Here is a 17,741-nt window from a genome sequence, read left to right on the forward strand (position 1 = left end):
AGGGATCTGGCAAAACAGAAGGCTTTCCTTCTACCCACGTCTTGAAAAGGAGGAATAAACCACTGTGAGGAAAGAAACAGCCATCATAGGGAATTTAAATATTTCAGTAAATATGCAAAAGTGTAAGCTAATGTGAAAGAGACTTGGATTGTAGTTTGAATTGGGAGATTTATTTTTGCCTGAAATCCAATGGTATGTGGACTTACAAAATTTAGTCAGCTATCTGAAGAATTCTGTAGGGACTTTTTTCAGTGTCTGTGCTGAATTTCTAATTCCCAACTATTTTCAAATTCCAACTGGATCTACTAAATGTCTCTAAAAAGGAACACAAAATATTCAGTACTTAGCTTTCATCTGTTTTTAGTGATTTATCCATAGATAAATGATGTAAATGACAAAAGTTTAATGATTTTTTTTTTAACAAGACTGTGTTAGATTTCTCTTTGCTGTGACAGATGCCTAACATAAACAACCTAAAAGGAGTAAAGATTTTGTTCTTGGTTTCAGAGGCTTTAGTCCAGAGGTGCAGTAATGCAGAGCAGTTCACATCGTGGCACCCAGGAAACAGAAAATACCTGTGCTCGTGGGGTCTTTCCCTTCCCCCTTTTATTCCAGCCATGCCCCCAGCCTGTAGGATGGTGCTTCCCACAGTTAGGGTGGGTTTTTCCTCCTTAGTTAATCCTCTTTGGAAATGCCCTCACAGATACACTCAGAGGGCTCTCCTAATCTCAGAGGGGCCTTTCAATCCAATCACATTGACAATCAAGATTAAGCATCCAGCATAATCCTAGCACAAAGTCTTTAGTATTGCCATTTATTGGCCAGGAATGGATAGTTCAAAGAGAGTTTTACTACTACTATTTTCATCTTTTCTGCTATTTCTGACTAAATTCTAGTCTTTATAACTCTTTTATTTTGGTCCTTTTTCAAATCTGAATTTTTCAAGTCTAGCCTCTGGCTCTTCTTCCTCTTGGCCATGAAGTGCTCTCTAGAGCAAGTATAATACCAGTAGGTAAGTGAGTGGCAAGTTGAGAGGGATGTGGAAGTCTGGACTCATCTTCCTGTATGAATGAAGTCTCCAAGAAGTATAATGTACTTAAGTATTCACACAACCTGATGGTCTCCATCAGCGTGCAGTATTGTGCCCCTGCCTGCCTGCCATCATTTATTTACCCATTCCAACTAATACTTAGCACCTCATTCTGTCTCAGATGCTATTCAGAGCTCCTGAGATACTTCAGAAAACAAAGCATATGAACACCCTGGTCCTTGAGAAACTTACATTTAGCTTATAGAGCTTTTATATTCTTTTGCATAGCCTTTTGCCTTGCTCTCTTTAGAGCAATAACAAAGGAGAAGCTATTTCTAAACCTTCATATTCTACAAAACAGCAAGTGCTAGGAATTTCTCCATTTTGTTTCAAAGTGTGGCCAAGAAAAGACCATTTCTCTCTTCTCTGGTTGGTAATAGATGGCCAGATCTGTGGAAGTGCAAGAGGCTATTGGACACAGCTCACAGAACTGAGAGCCACTGTCCAAGGGGGCTGGATACAGTTTTAGCTCTCCACATTGGGTACAGAGATTTTTCTCTGATACTGTGGTACCTGGGAGGTGAGGTGCACTAAAACAGGTAAGGAAATAGGTAACTATGGGACCCTGTCCTTTTCTCAACCCCTCCCATTCCCTTTCCTCAGGTGGTCACTCAGCAATCCTCCTTGGAGGTCAGGGTGGCAAGATATTGGGGAACCCAAAGCAAATGAGACCCCCAGGTCAGGGAGACAGCCAAGTAGGCAGACAGGTATTAGCACCTACCTTCATGGAACCACAGAAGGCTGTCTGAAGGATAGCTTCCCTGGTCCTGAGCAAAGGAAGCATGAGAGATGTGGCAGCACAGAGACAGGACAGAACACAAGAACGAAAAGGAGAAAGTCATGGTGGCCAAATGCAAGCTCACTGTCCTGTCACCTCCAGGGGTATATAGAGGTAGATGGCCCTGGTACAAAGCATATTTGAACTTAGCATTATTCCATATAATTTTATTTTAAACAGAACACAGTAAAATATTAACAACTGTTGATTATGGATATTGCTATATATAGATTTTAGTACTCTTTAGATTACTTTTTGCTTTTGGTTTAATTTTTCAAGTGTATGTGTGTAAAGCTTCATTCATCCATCTATCCCATTATATAGATATATCCTATCTGGCTGTTCAGATTTCATTTCCTCATGGAAAGTTACCCCTGGAATTTGCAACTGTGGCCTTCCCTAAAACACCAGGCTACCACTTGAGCTGAGCACAAACTCATTTGGATGTGAGTTGCTAGCATTGGTTCTTTGAAAGGAACTCCAGGTTCTTTGAAGGTCTCCTGGTGAGCCGAGCCCTCTCTCCTCCCTGCTCCCATTGACATGAGCTGGGAGAGAAGACACAGGAAAGTGGTCATGACTCAGCAAGTGTTGAGCTAAGTGAAATGCCAGGCACTTAACCAGGAAGTGGTGGAAAGTGCAGCTCTTGGCAGAAGAGATCCTAAGCAATGTGGTATGTGCCTGAGATTTCCAAGATAAGCATGAGGAATATTGGGCAGAGTTTCACTTCAATAATAAACAGAAATATTCCATTTGATTCCAGGTGAACAGACATAATGTCATATTAACTTATCTCTACCCTTTATCAGAACTCAAAGAAGGAAATTACCACTTTCCTTCCTGCACTCTGCAAATATACCATACCTTGTATTTCTTGAAACCAATTTTACCTTAAAATATACTAATCTTGGACAGGGGGTATAGCTCAATGGCAGAAATACTTTCTAGCATGCATGAGTTTCTGGATTCTATAACACACACACACACACACACACACAGATTTTTTAAAAAGTTTCTTTGAAAAAAAAAAAGAATATCATGAATGAACGATTAGTATGAATGTGACCAAATACTTGACAGAAATGGGATGGAAAAATGGTCCAGATCATCCCAACTTTTTCTGGCTTATGAGCCTGGATCACCAACTCTGAGTAGCTGAGTGATAAACAATACTTTTGGAATTGGTAGCAGTATGGCTTTTACAGTCTAGGAGGTGGTATTTGTGACAAGGCCTGAGCCCTGTTCTCTATAAATTTGCTCTTTAACAGCAGGCTTTCTCCTAGTTAAGAGAGGAGTGGTGGTCTCACTGCAATCATCTGCTCTGCCAAACCCCTCCCCACTTTGGACCAACTCTACTGATTAAGTTAGTTAGGAACATAGCAGCTACTGAAACAATTATTAAAGGAATGAAGAAAGAACCTACATTCTGAATTGTTTTCATGCTATTTTGTCTTAGAAGTCAGAGTACCCCCTATCAATACTTTGCTCATTCATCAAGAACTAAAGTCAATCTCAGACCTATTCCAGCATGTCCAGAGGAAGTATTAGCAAGTGGGTCTTAGTATCTCATCTGACAGTGGCAACAGCCTGTGAAAATTAAGGGTGAAAGGAGGTTCAATCAAGTAATGACAAACAGAATTGCTCCATTTCTTTTTCTCATTTAAAATATGTCAAATGACCTAAGAGAAAGATGTTTGGAGTGGCTCAAGTGGTAAGAGCACCTGCCTAGCAAGTGTGAAGCCCTGAGTTCAAACCCCAGGGCTGAAAAAAAATAAGTTTGGAAGGTTTTAGAACACTTTCCAGTGGGTTATGCTGAATTAAAATTTAGCACAATATTATCTTCATGAAAATATGCTTCATTCAGAAAAAGTTTACTTTTAAAAATAAAAGACATCTAAAAATGTCATTTTGCATTAAAGAAGAAGCAAAACAAAGGAAAATGACATGTTTTAAGGTAAGAAAATACCTCACATTCTTTTCCAGGACCAACTAATACAGTTTTAAATGAATTCTAAAGAAAACAAGTGTAGATTATAGACTATAGACTGCTCCATGTTCTCATTAAATTTAGTATAACAATGTAAAAATATATACCTCCTTCCTCAATACAGTAACCAAGCTGCCTCTTAAAAAACCCTTATCATTTGGCACTTTTTCAATGACCAGAAACTTGTTGGCTGCGGAGAACTGAATTGCAATTGTAGTTAGCATCCCATTGAAAGTAGTTTGTGTTTCACAATTTCCCCAATTTTAAGGCTCTGTTTTGCATCCAAGCCAAAGACTTGGATCTATACAAGATGCCTTCTACCTGGTATATCTAAAGTGATGAATTAAAGGTTTGCCAGGAAAGTAGGAGGATGAAGACAGAACATTTACAGAGGTCCTCCTCCCTCCTCTGTGGAAGCATTGTCCTGGGATACTGTTTTATCTATAATTTTTTACCTCCATCCCAACCACATCCCAGTGACTGTGCTGCCAATGGGTTGAGTAAAAACTCACTATGCCACCCAACTCTTCACAACGTTAACTACACTCAGCCTACTCTTTCCTGGAACACAGAAAGGAGAATTTAGGTCCATAAACTGAACTGTAGGTACCTTAACTGAAATCTGGAATTTTTACCATTGTGCCTATCACTTTCCTTCTTCCATACTTTTGCTCTGTGCTTTGTTCTACTCATCCTGCCCTTTGCACACATAAAAGCCTGGCTCATTAGATCTCACGGAAGATGTCATACCCACCAGTCTCCCCGTCCATTTGATGTGCCTTGCAGGTACTCTCGTGCTACATGACTGGGTTCATTTGACCTTCATTCTTTCATGGTGTTCTGCACCTACATTATGCAAGAGTAAATCTACATCCTAAGGAGTGGGAAGTGGTAGTCTGAAATCATATGACCCATGTTTTTTGGAAAGCGTGCCTTTTTTATACTTCATACTTTGTTTTCATGCGAAGTTATGCAAAGCTTTTCAGTTGGTGTGAACCAGGTAACTCTGAATAGGTAGGATAGGTAGAGAAAAAAGAATGGTGTACATATAAGTAAGCAAGTTACAAAATCATTAAAACCACCATGAACATTTGTTTTGTAATCCATAGAAAATTAAATTTCCCCTTTACCAAAATTTAGGATTGACACATTAAAACTTAATCCCAAGAACCAAATTTTGTCACTCTCCTAGATTTATACCAAAATGAAGATTTTTTTTTTGTTCTTCCTAACACTGAGATGGGAAAGGAGGAGGGATATGAATTTGAAGTGTGTGTAACATACAGTCTCATTACTTAGATAACTGCATGTATGGGAAAGGAAAAAGTTTTGATTTTTTGATCTCTTCATTTCCAGTGACTTTCTTCTCCATTATTTCCTGTCTTGATCATCGCTTAAACTTCCTATCAAATTTTGAATTTGACTATTCTACTTTTAGCCCTAAATAGTGTATGGTCTTATTTGTATACACTCTTTCCCATCACATCTCTTGGATTTCACAGCCATGTCCAGTCTCATGACCTCTCCATTTTCTCATCTCTATTTTTGCTTTAAACACTACCTGAACTTTCTCACCAGTCATTTGCCCAATATCTGTCTGTCATCCTCACAGATGAAGCCAGAGAGCTAAATAACACCTTGTGAGGTGAGCATATTAAGGATTTAAAGGTATCTATATACATACATATGTACACACATACATACATGTATCTTTTATCTGTTTCTACCTGCTACTTATATAGTTGTCCCTTGATATACATGGAGGACTGTCTCTAGGACCTCCCAGGGATACCAAAAATCTGTGGACGCTCAAGTCCCTTAAGTAAAGTGAATACAACCTACATTTGCATATTACCTACACACATTTCCCCATATGCTTTAAATCATCTCTAGTTACATGTAATACCTAATAGAATGTAAATAGTTATGTTGTACTGTTTAGTGAATAACAAGAAAAAGTCTGTACATGTTCAGTATGAACTCAAATTTTTCTTCAAATATTGTCCATGGCTGAATCCATGGACATGGAATTCAGGGTGACATATATGTCAGTGTGATATACAGAGTGCTGACATATATGTATATGCTATATATATGCATATGAAACAGAGATACAGATATGACCTTCTATTTTAGACCAGTTTTATGTTCCCAGCAAAACTGACAGGAAGGTATTTAGATTTCCCATACATCTCCTGCCACCAAATATACACACCTCCCCAGTCATGAATATCCCCAACCAGAGTGGTGCTTTTGTTCTGATGAATCTGTACATCTTTATTACCCAAAAATCACATCTAAGGGTTCTGATCTTTATCCTTACAATAAAGAGAAACCACTAAAGAGTGTTGAGCAAGAGGGTGCTGTCTTCGGGTCTGCTTTTTGAAGAGTTCAATGACTACAAAATGGAGAGTTGATTAGCAGCAGCAAGTTAAGAGCAGGAACAGGATAGTTGACTCAGGAGGAATTGAAGTAAGATGATGGTGGCCTGGATTAGGTGGCAGAATACAGGTGGAGAGAACTGGATAGTTAGGGATTAGACTACAAAGGTTTGCAAAAAAGACCATTGCTCTTGTTATACACCACAGTTTTAATGGAAATAACTAAAAAAACAAAATGTACTTTTTAAGCCACCAAAATGTTGTGGAAAGTGTAAAAGATCTCTATTCCAAAAAGACACAGGTATCTTCTACTCGTAACAAGTGACGATCAGTGATGATTACCTTCCCCAGGGCAGCTGCTGAGTCAGGAGTGGGCAGATGAGGATAGGGCCTGACTCAGGCAGAAATATTCTTCCAAGATAAGATGAAATCAGCGGAGTTTTCGATGTGTGTGGGCCAGTGACACTAATTAGAATCTGGAGAAGTTTCATAGTAGTTCATTTTCCCGTCCACCAATTCTCCCTCCAGGAGATGTGTATTGATAGTGGCTCAGGAATCTGAAGGCTGTATGGCAAATCAGAGTAGGAACTCCTGGGAAACACTGTGCTAAACTCACAGGTCCTGCCAGAGGGAGGGACCTGCAATACACACAGATCTTACCCTGAAGACATTTGAAACCAGAGATAAACTGAAGCTATTAGGAAGATGTTGAAGAAAATATGAACAAAAAAGATGAAAAATGCAGAATTTTCACAGAAAAACTGAATGCCTGAAATTGACCAAAATAATACCCTAGAATTGAAAAGTAAAATATCTGTAGTTACAAATGCATTGATTAGGTTTAAAAGAGAACAAAACAGAAAACCAGGAAATATTCTGAACTAAATAGTAAAGAAAATGTGGTATTAGTACAATGTGTGGAGTGCAGTCAAGGAGATATTTAGGAGATTGGAACAGCAGGCTTGGTAATGTTTGGAATGGAGGAAGTCCACTTGGATTATATTCCTAATGCAGTTCTGCCCCTCACGAGAATTGGTTCACAACTCTTTCTAGTTAGCTAACAGGAGGGATTAGGGAAAGGGTTGACATTTTACAAATCAGTGAGAAAGTGATTACTCAAGGGCTCCTAATGCAGTTAGGGGAGGGGTTGACGTTTTACAGCTCAGTGAGAAAGTGATTATTCACAGTTCAGGAATATGAGACTTTAAGATGGTATTGGTTTGGTTAAGGTTAAGCTACTTTGACAGAAGAGACCTGACTTTACTTGATTCTCACACAAAGATTCTAGGCAAGCTTTTTTCCCCTTTAATTTTTTTTTTTTTAAATCAAGGATAATTCTATGAAAGAGATAGTTTCATCCTACTTAGAGACAGCTCTAACCCAGGAATTAAATGATTTAATATGGAAAATATTTGATTAAAATTCATTAAATTATACCCACGAAGATCCTGATCCTTCCATAATAGCTGAAAAATCACTTGACAAAATTCTATACTTACCCCTAGTTTGAATTTTTAAAAAGTAGTAACTTAGTAATAAAAACAGAATTTAACAAGATATCTACCAGGATATATCATTCAAGTCAGTAATAAGACAAAAATTTCTGCCAGGTACTGCTAGTCTCTAAAATTTTGTGCCAGATTATAGATAAAGCAATCCATACTAACAAGAATTACATGGAATCTGAATCCTGGACAAGAAATATAGTCTCAGCAACTGCAGAAGATGGAATTCTCTTGGATTTTCTAAGTCAGAATATTGACAAACTTTTAAAAGAAGAATTTTGCAGTGTCTATCTTGATTGGTATATAAAAATAAAATTGCTTTTACCAAAACAGTAATAACCACTGTCAAACGTATTAGAAAAAGATTTCCCCATAGCAAACTAAAATACCCAGAAATGAATCTGTCACAAATTATATATATAGAAAGAAGAGACTGAGAAGCCTGGCCACAAATAATCTGATTTTGTAAAGATAAAGAGACAAATTAATCAATCCTGTAAATTTAGCCCAATCCAAATCAAAGCAGATAAGCTCACTGGTAGCTAAGACAATTTTGAAAAACATTAGACGAGCTCTACCCCAACAAATCTAGATACACCAAACTATAAGGTAATTTATTATTTACTAAAAAATAAAATAGCTCAGTAAAGGCATTAGCACATAATGAGGCAGCATTTCAGATTGGAGACAAAAGAACTCACTTTGAATAAATGATTTTTGAAGAGACATCTGAATAAAAGCAGGTCTATCCCTTACCTTCTTCACACAAATCAACTATAGATAAAGCTGTAGCCATTCACCACCCACACAGTTATACATCTTAGAAGAAGATGCACATAACTGAAATGAACACATACATTTAAAATATCTTACCAGATGATTTGCTTTATATTTTGGAAAAAAACCATGAAAAATTATTTAACAATTTGACTACTTATAAAACATAAAGTATATGTAAAAAAAAGAAACCCTAAGTAAAGTTAAAGACAAGCATCCAATGGGAGGAAACATTGGTGACAGATAAAGACCAGTATCTAAGCCATATAAAAACTCAATAAATTTATAAGATAAAAGATCACTCAACAGAAAAATGAGAAGAAAAAGATAATTCACAAAGAAATATGAGCAGTCTAAAATATATGGAGATACATGCACCCTTACCAATGTCAGAAATTAATGAATTAAGACAATACTCTTACCCAGTCAATTAACAAAAACTGTAAAGAGTTAATAGTGAGTTTCCTTCATGATATGAAGCAGGTTCTCATCCTTTGCTGAGGGGAACAGTAAACTGGTAACAGCCATTTTGGACTTTATTGGAAGTATCTCTTTAAATTATCATCTAACCCTGTAATTCAAATTCTAAGCATTATCTACAGAGAAATTTTTATATGCCCATAAAGGCTCATACAAGATGATGTTTACTTCAGCATTGCTTGCAATTAGGGGTAAAATAAAGAAAAACTACCTAAGTGTCCATTGTAGGTAAAATAGATTGTGGGATATGGCACAAAAGTAAAGAAATGAATTAAGTATGAATATACTGAAATAAAAGCAAGTAGAAAAGAAAAGCAAGTTGCAATATGATATACATAATGTAAAAGTGAAAACTATACATTTTATTTCCTTGACTACGTACTGGAATTAAGGACCACTGTCAAAAAAGACCTGTCTGTGGACTGGCAAAATGGTTCAAGTGGTAGCGAGCCTATCTAGCAAGTATTAACCCCCAAGTTCAAAGTCCCAGTGCTACAAAAAAAAAAAAAAAAACAACAAAAGACTTGTCTGATGTTTTTACAAGTAAAATGTACTCATATATTATATGTACAACTTAAAACTTGAAAATAAAGCAGTATGCATAAACTAATACATTTTAGGAAAAATATATACACACCAAATCATACTTTATATTTTTTTCTCCCTCCCTTCCTTGATAGCAATGCATAGGAAAGGTTCTGGAGATAAAGCTATCTCCTATAAAAACTCTGGACTCCTATTTGAAAAAGTGAATAAAAATAAGTTCATGATTTATAAAAGGAATTTCAGTTCACAGCTCTAACTATTTTGCTTTAGTTATTTAAATCTTTACAAGGTACATGACTGTACATTAATGTTCTACTATATCCCCCAGTCCTAAGAATTGCTAATTTTAATTCATATATTGCTAAAGCATTGACCAGAAAAAAGAAATTGATGAGAAAAGAGAGAACTGCTAGAGCTGCCAGGCTTTGCAAATGTTAGGAGAGAAAAGTATAGTTAGTAGTTTCTTCCCAAATAAATAAACCACCCATGAGAGACATTCTTCAATTTGGAACCTCCCTTTCCTATCTTCCTATAGCAAGTTGTTTTGGGCAAGTGCCACTCAACAGTTCTGATTCAAGAACAACCTTCTTCAGGAATGAGACAATGTTAGAAAGTTGGATCCATCACTGAGATCCCAACAGACCTTACCCTGACTATTCTGCACCACAAAAAGGCTAAATCAGAAGATTTCTGATAAGTGAGCAATTCAGGTTTTCATCACAAGTGATGCAGGAAGGAAACAGTCCTTTTAAATTCATATCATAAAGGCATTTTTGTAACTATATCATAGATCTATTTTATCTGACACCTTTAATTCGGCAAAACCTTAGAGATAAGTATCTCATATGTAACATACTCAAAAGACACTAGATGGTAACAACCAAAAAAGTCACATACAAGTAACTAATGCCAACCAACTCAAGACATTTGAGTAGATTTGTTAGGTCTTCAAAACAAGAGGCAGATGTAATTTTACTTCCAGAGTTAAACCGAACCCATTTTTATATGTCTTTGACTTGTTTATCCTTAAATCCATTTTTATAACAAGGCACTTTTTATATAGTTTAAAACACACATGTTTTGATTGAAGAGTGACTGTAAATGAATCCAATTTTCTTCTATCTGTGATGACAATTTTGTCATTTCTTCCAGGAGTACTGGCTCTGAAGAAAGCATTCTGAGGTGTAACTAAAAAGAAAAATAAGACAGTTGGCTATTTTAGTTAAGAAAATTAAAATTTTTACTAATTTAGATTCATTTTTTCTAAAAAAGGAACCCAAGAAAATATTATTTAAACAGTTTTAACTTTTTTCTTAAATGCTAATTTATTGCTATTTCTAATCTCCCTCTCCTCCATCAAACATTTTATCCACTGAACAGTCTTGAAACCAGATCCTAGATCCTAGCTCTAACTCCACAAGTCAGTGCTTTTGTAAATTTCTCCTTTCAGTACAAACTATGAGTCTTTTGCTTTACTTTCTAAAGATTTAAGTAAATTTGGGTTGTGATGCAGCTCATGGTAGAGTACTTGCGTTGCATGCATGAGGCCCTGAGTTTAATCCCAGCACCAAAAAATAAAAGACAAGAAATGAAACCTAACTCATCATGATCACAGAAAAACTTACAAAATGTAACAACTTCAAAAAAAAGGTTCAGCATACTGGACCAAATGTATGACATAGGAAAATCAAGGTACAGTCAAAACAGTGCTATTGAGTAATAACAAAAATAAAAGACTACAAAGCTGTGTGGTCCAATTCTTCAGCATCCAACTACTCAAAAATTATGTGGCTATTTAAACTTAATTAAAAATTCTGTAAAATTAAAAATTCAGTTTCTCAGTCAGAATAGCTTCATTTCTAGTGTTCAAAAGCCACATATAGCAAGAGGCTACTGTATGGACAGAATGCACAGAGCACTCCCATCTGTGTAGACAGTTTTGTTAGAAAACACTGCTGTAGAGACAGGAAAATCAAAAACAATTATCTTACATTTACTTACCTTTAGAAATAATGCAAGGTACGCCTGGGCTAAGTCAAAATCTCGCTTTCTGTCCAGCATCAGTCTGATCATTTTCAAAAAACTTTGCATGACCTCTACAGAGCCACCACAGTCAGGCGACAAGTTCCGGAGCTCTGTCTCAATACCTGATGGGCCTAATTCTTTCAGAAGCTTCAGAGCGGCTTCATCTGCATTAAGTTTTAAAAAGAAACCAGTTATTGCCTACAATTACTTTGTTTAACAAACTACAGCCAGAGCATAGTTTAAGTGGTGGGGTATCTGCCTAGCCAGTGCAAGGCCCTGAGCTCAAACACCAGTACTGCAAACAAACAAATATATAAATAAAATAAAGAAACTACAGTTATCCTTTCATACCCCAAATGATGTATTTAAATGGCACAAAGAATTCTTTCTGTGCATTAATTTTCTCACATTTAGGTAGATGAATGAATCTAAAATAAGTGAAAATCAGTGAAACTGACCAGAGCAATACAATAAAAATCATTCAAAGTACTAAACTTTTTGTACAGTTAGTAATTCAAACTTATTTTCTGCTGTCAAAAGAAAATCTAATAGCCTACACTTTAAGATGCTCATAAATCAAGAAGGCCATTAACAAAGTAAATACCAGACCATTAACAGTGATTACCACTGGAAATAGGATGAGGTGGGAGAAGATATTTTTTCCTTCAGTTTTATTGTTAAAAAATTAAAAACATACTCAACACACAACTGTTTTTATGAGTCACTTGATGTTATAAGGGCAATGGTTGTTGTACCTTTCGCCTTCTGAATCAGGACACCACAAGTCTAATGAATTTTATTTTCTGTCCTTCATATACTTTAAACAAGTGGGTTTTTTTATTCTTTGTCCCTCAATAAACAAAACATAATTTATAAGGACCAATTTGTACCATTCTTTGACTTTTTGTCCATGTAGACTCCAAAATTTCTCAGGAGCCTGTAATTTTTTTAAATTGCTTATTGTTCTTACTGTTCATTACTATCAGCTACAAACCATAACCACAAAATTTAAAATACATTAACATACAAATTAAAAAAATTTTTTTGGTGATCCTGGGGATTGAATTCAGGGCCTGCCACTTGTTAGGAAGCACTCTGTCACTTAAGCCATGCCCCAGTCCTTTTTGCTTTAGTTTTTATCTTTTAGATAAGATCTTATCCTTTTGCCCAGGGCCAGCCTTGGGCTGGAATCTTCTTACCTATGCCTGAGTAGCTGGGATTCTAGACATGTACCAACATACACAGCTTGTTCTTTGAGACAGTGTCTCATTAACTTTTTTTTACCCAGAGTGGCTGTGAACTGGGATCCTATCTCTTACCCCTAAGTAGTTAAGATTACAAGCATGACAATCATGTCTGATCAAAATTTATTTTCCATAGGATAATTTAGGAATATATAAAATTTTCTAAGACAAGTCTCTGCTGTATGGAAAATTATACTGTAAATCAAATTTGTAAATAAAAACAAAGGCTTGTAAATTACTGCTACAAAAAGCTTTTACATTTAATGTACATCAAGGACTTAATATGTCAATAAATGTATACATCTCCAAACTGCAACCAAAACCAAAACTAAAAACTCTTAATTTTCCATACAGAAGGTGTTTAAGATTTTCAATAGATTTTTTAAAAATATTGGTAGCATTCATTCATTTAAATATTGGTGTCATTCATTTAAATATAACTCAAAAGCTAAACTAGTGCAAATTAGTCAGAATTTCAATCCTTTTAGTTTTTATTATTTTCTTTTAGCTACTAAGAAATCTGATCCTTCAATTTTTCCTAACAAGATAAAGATACTTATTAAAATTATAAAATATTAAAGTATTTTATAACTTAACATACATGTATTGCTTAGCAGTCCTTCTTCAAGTTTCAAACAGAAATCTGATTTTTGAGCCAAAATTCCAAGATTTACCACTCTAGACTTAAACAAAAACAAATACACATTAACATTAGTCAAAGAACATGTCACCTATATATATTTAAATAATTAAAAGCTATCCTTAATTTATATTAGTAAAACTAGGTCTTGATAAAGAACTAAATAAAATAAATAAATACAAACATATATCCCATAACTTAGAATATTTCAAGTTGGTTTTTACCTGCTGGGGATCATTGGTTTGTTCAGGTATAGCAAACCTGGGTACAAGTCCAGGAACCGTTGGAATAAAAAATGGTGCTGACTTGGGTACTTTGGGCGGTTCCTTTGGTTTATTTTTTTTCTGATTAAGAGAAAACGAGAAAAAGACTAGTAAATAATCATTCTGTCAACAGTTCATAATACTGAATCCCAAATTAATAAGAAGTACAAAGAAATAAAACCTTTCCAGATTAAAATATTGAAATAAAATCCATTTCACCAATAACAGCTTACCCTTAACCCAGGCTTCCCAATGCAGACCTCCAGCACCCTTGCTACAAGGCACAAGGAAAATGACTGGGTACAGGAGCAGCCCTTAAGACAAAGTTAATCTTTCTAAAACAAACCTCTAACCCAAATATCCATTATACAAGATGAAAAAGATGAAATACAAGCAACACACACACACACACACACACACACACACACTCTCACTCTTTCTCTCTCCCACGCCTGATATCTAAAATGGCTTCTCAAAATGCCTGCCCCCCAAAATAGTTTAGAGCCAGAAGCAGGCTCTTTCATTAGAAGTAATTCCTGAAGCATGGCCCTAAATGCTTTAGTTTTGCTGGAATTTTTATTTTTCCTTAATAATTTATGCTTTTAGAAAGCAAGAAAACACTATTGCTGGGTTTATATTTCAAATGTTAGTAAAATTCTGTTGGAATTTCCATTGATAGAATTTAGTTTTAGTGAACACACTTCTATAAATGACTACCTCAGGAGCATTCAATGAAACAAACTTTCCATAGTAATTTACCTAGTAAACAATTTTACTTTACACTATTCTTCTGTTCTTTAGAATCTCTTGAAATATAGGGAAATTTGGGAAAAAAAAAAACCTAGGGTATTTATGGCCTCATGGAGCTGTGGTATAAAGGGAAAGCAAGACAAAGTACTGATGATGATTGCAGCATAAACACAGCCTTTCTTTGGGATGGCAGAGACTGAGATAAACATCAGTTACCCTTGTAACTTGTCATTTTTGAGTTAGAAGGGAACAGTCCTTGATTCAAAAAATACAAAAAGCTTTAGAGGAGCTCTTCAGGGCTCTAAAAGTTAATCTCACATAAGTAACCTACAGAACAAATGTAAACATTCTAACTTCTGGAATGCTTAGTAGGAAAAAGAAGTATTAGAGGTTTTATCACATTTCTGTCTTAAAGATAATTTACTCAGGTTACTAAACATTTTTATGCAGTGCTGTATCTTAGTGAGGATCAGAATCACTAAAACTTTGATCTGTTAGGCATTATTCTGACTGCTCCTCTCATACTCATCTGCTCGTACTTTTTAATGCCTTGGTTTTAAAGCTATTCCATAAAGTACTTGTTCTTGGGAACTGACAACCTGGACAACATGATGTAGAGATTTCACAGCTATGCTCTTACTCAGCATACCTTTATGCTGATGTCCAACCTCTTGGAAGTCAGCAAATAAAAACAGAAGTCCTTTTGATTGCTCTGAGGAAATTTAAAATATCAATATTGCTTTCCTTACCTAAGACATGCATAGCTTCTCTAGTGCTAACATATGAGGATAATTACTACAGCTTGTTAAAATATAGTTATCTATGTCAACATATCTAAACCTTGGCACAACATACACTATGACTTAGCATACACATAAGATTGATGAAGTGTGTTTATCTAATCAAGTTTCATAAAATAATACTCCTAGTATTTATCAGAAGATAACTTGAAGCTTTCCACACTTTCTTTCAATTGCTTTTACTACTCACAAAAGGGTCATGACATACACTTCACTAATTTATATCACATGACCATTCTTTATGTGAAAATTTAAATGGATAAAAGAGGCTCACTTTGTTTCCACTACCAGAGTCTCAGTACAGATCTAGTATCTATCTCATATCAACCTATATATCTGACCCTGATACTGCAATCTTCAAAAATCTTTTTTGGTGTTTAAAGGGTAGAATGTGGGATGATAAAAGGTTAACTGTAGCTTAAAAAAATAAAAAATTAGGCAAACATTTTTTGGCCCTCAAACACCTACCATTAAGATATACACACACTATGGTAGCAATTTTTTTCTCTCTTGTTTTAAAAGCTAATTTAAAATTAACTTATTTGGCACTGGTGACTCACACCTGCAATCCTAGCTACTCAGGAGGCAGAGACCAGGAGGATCGCAGGTTTGAAGCCAGCCTGGGCCAATAGTTCGCAAGACCCTATCTCAAGAAACCATCACAAAAAAGGGCTGGCAGAGTGGCTCAAGGTGAAGGCTCTGAGTTCAAGCCCCAGTACTGAACACACAAAAAATAACTTATTAGAATGGATTTTAAAATATTCATTTCTAATAGCTCTGTAGTTGCAAAATGTACTTCTGTCACATCCAAACATCTGGACAATGTTTTCAAAGTTGATTTTTGGAGGGTATCTTTGTGACAACTACATTAGATGAGACAACATTCAACTAAATAGCACTATCTATTTATGGCTCCTCCCAGTGCCCTCAAAGTAGAGGAAACTATCTCTCTGCTTAAAAACACAAAACAAAAAGCTTGTGGAATGTGTGGTGAGTGCTCATTATCAAGGCACTATAGTATTACCTTAATAACATCCAGATTAAGAAGGTTTTTCCACCGTGACTCAGGGAGAAGTGACAGAGTTACCAATTTCTCATTCAACTGTTCTGGGGAGTCGTACTCTATCATTTCATCACTTGGTTCTACTGTTTCTTCTGAGACTTCCATATCTTCAAGTAAATTTTCAGGTAAAACAAATGAATGAGATTTTTATCATATATAGGCAACTTAATTCATTTGTATTTTGTTATAAATTTACTCAATATAGCCTGTAAGCTCTTTCTATTTATTTCCTTTGCTATCCCCTTTCCTTCTTCCTATTAACTGTAATTCCCATCATCAGACCCAAGCTACCTTTACACCAGTGTATTATTTAATATCTTAAAGACAGCACATCAATAACATTTTTCCATACATTGAAGTCATTCAAAATATTTCGTATCAGTTAAAAATTTTTGAATGCATTAAACTTGCATTCTGTACAAATAGCCCTTAGTTAGACTTAAACTATTACATCTCAAAAATTATTTTGCAATTACCTTGTGTTTGACAAGTACCAGGAAGCATCACTACTGAAGGGACATAATCTGTAGGAAGTGGTCGTAAAGAAACAACTGAATACAGGGAAATATTGGACCTGAGAAATCAAAACGTAAATTATTTTTAAAGTTATAAAAAGTTTCTTCATACAAACTTTAATGCTTGGCAATAATTTCTACAATCTTGAACTTAGCCACTGTAATCACTTACTAGTTAAGAAAAGACCTTGAAGGTAGATTGCATTAATTTAACATGCCATCATAAGAATGCCATATAAAAACATTAATGAAGTCTATTTTTTTTTTTTTTTGCAGTACTGGAGTTTGAACTCAGGGCCTACACCTTGAACTGCTCCACCAGCTGTTCTTGTGTGTGTGTGTGTGTGTGTGTGTGTGTTAGGTATTTTTGAGATAAGGTCTCTCCAACTATTTGCCTGGGCTGTCTTCAAACCTCGATCCTCCTGATCTTTGCCCCCTGAGTAGCTAGGATTACAGGCATGAGCCAACAGCACCCAGCAGTGAAGTCTATTTTTAACATAGTACAAAAACAATTTTAAGAGACACCAGTAGGAGATACTACTTTTATAAGGTAAAACAACCTCCACATATTGTTTTGGCAAGTATCATCCTTAATTTAAGGAAATCGTAACTAAAGGGATGATAGTTTCATAAAGTTAGTCACAGAGTGAATATACTGACTATAACCTTGGGGATGTTGAAGTCATAATTTTAGTTTTCTAGAATGATCCTCTAAGTGGCCATATTTCTGCTACTTGACTCTGCACACAGGCCACGGATGGGTAATCAAGATATAAACAAATTGTCCAAATGTAGAGACAGATTATCCCCAACATTATGAATCGCAAATGGCAAATATAAATTGGGAATCTCAGGTCCTGAGGTATATTAATAGTACTGTAGAGAACCCCATACTCTTGA

General features: G+C 35.6%; 1 protein-coding gene across 2 annotated transcripts in view; it reads right to left on the reverse strand.

Annotated features, from left to right (window-relative positions):
- Positions 1-3,720: 3,720 nt before the first annotated feature.
- The window catches only part of Wdr36 (WD repeat domain 36), a 41,387-nt gene continuing 27,366 nt past the window's right edge, over positions 3,721-17,741 (reverse strand). For both annotated transcript variants that reach the window (XM_074076972.1, XM_020178862.2), the window contains 6 exons: positions 16,803-16,900; positions 16,288-16,433; positions 13,675-13,794; positions 13,412-13,493; positions 11,543-11,730; positions 3,721-10,729 (listed from right to left, as the gene is read on the reverse strand). In XM_074076972.1, the coding sequence (XP_073933073.1) occupies positions 10,580-10,729; positions 11,543-11,730; positions 13,412-13,493; positions 13,675-13,794; positions 16,288-16,433; positions 16,803-16,900 (784 nt within the window). In that variant the 3' untranslated portion in view covers positions 3,721-10,579. The remainder of the gene's footprint in view (positions 10,730-11,542; positions 11,731-13,411; positions 13,494-13,674; positions 13,795-16,287; positions 16,434-16,802; positions 16,901-17,741) is intronic.

Source organism: Castor canadensis, chromosome 6, assembly GCF_047511655.1.
Source record: "Castor canadensis chromosome 6, mCasCan1.hap1v2, whole genome shotgun sequence".
Taxonomy (NCBI): Eukaryota; Metazoa; Chordata; class Mammalia; order Rodentia; family Castoridae; genus Castor; species Castor canadensis.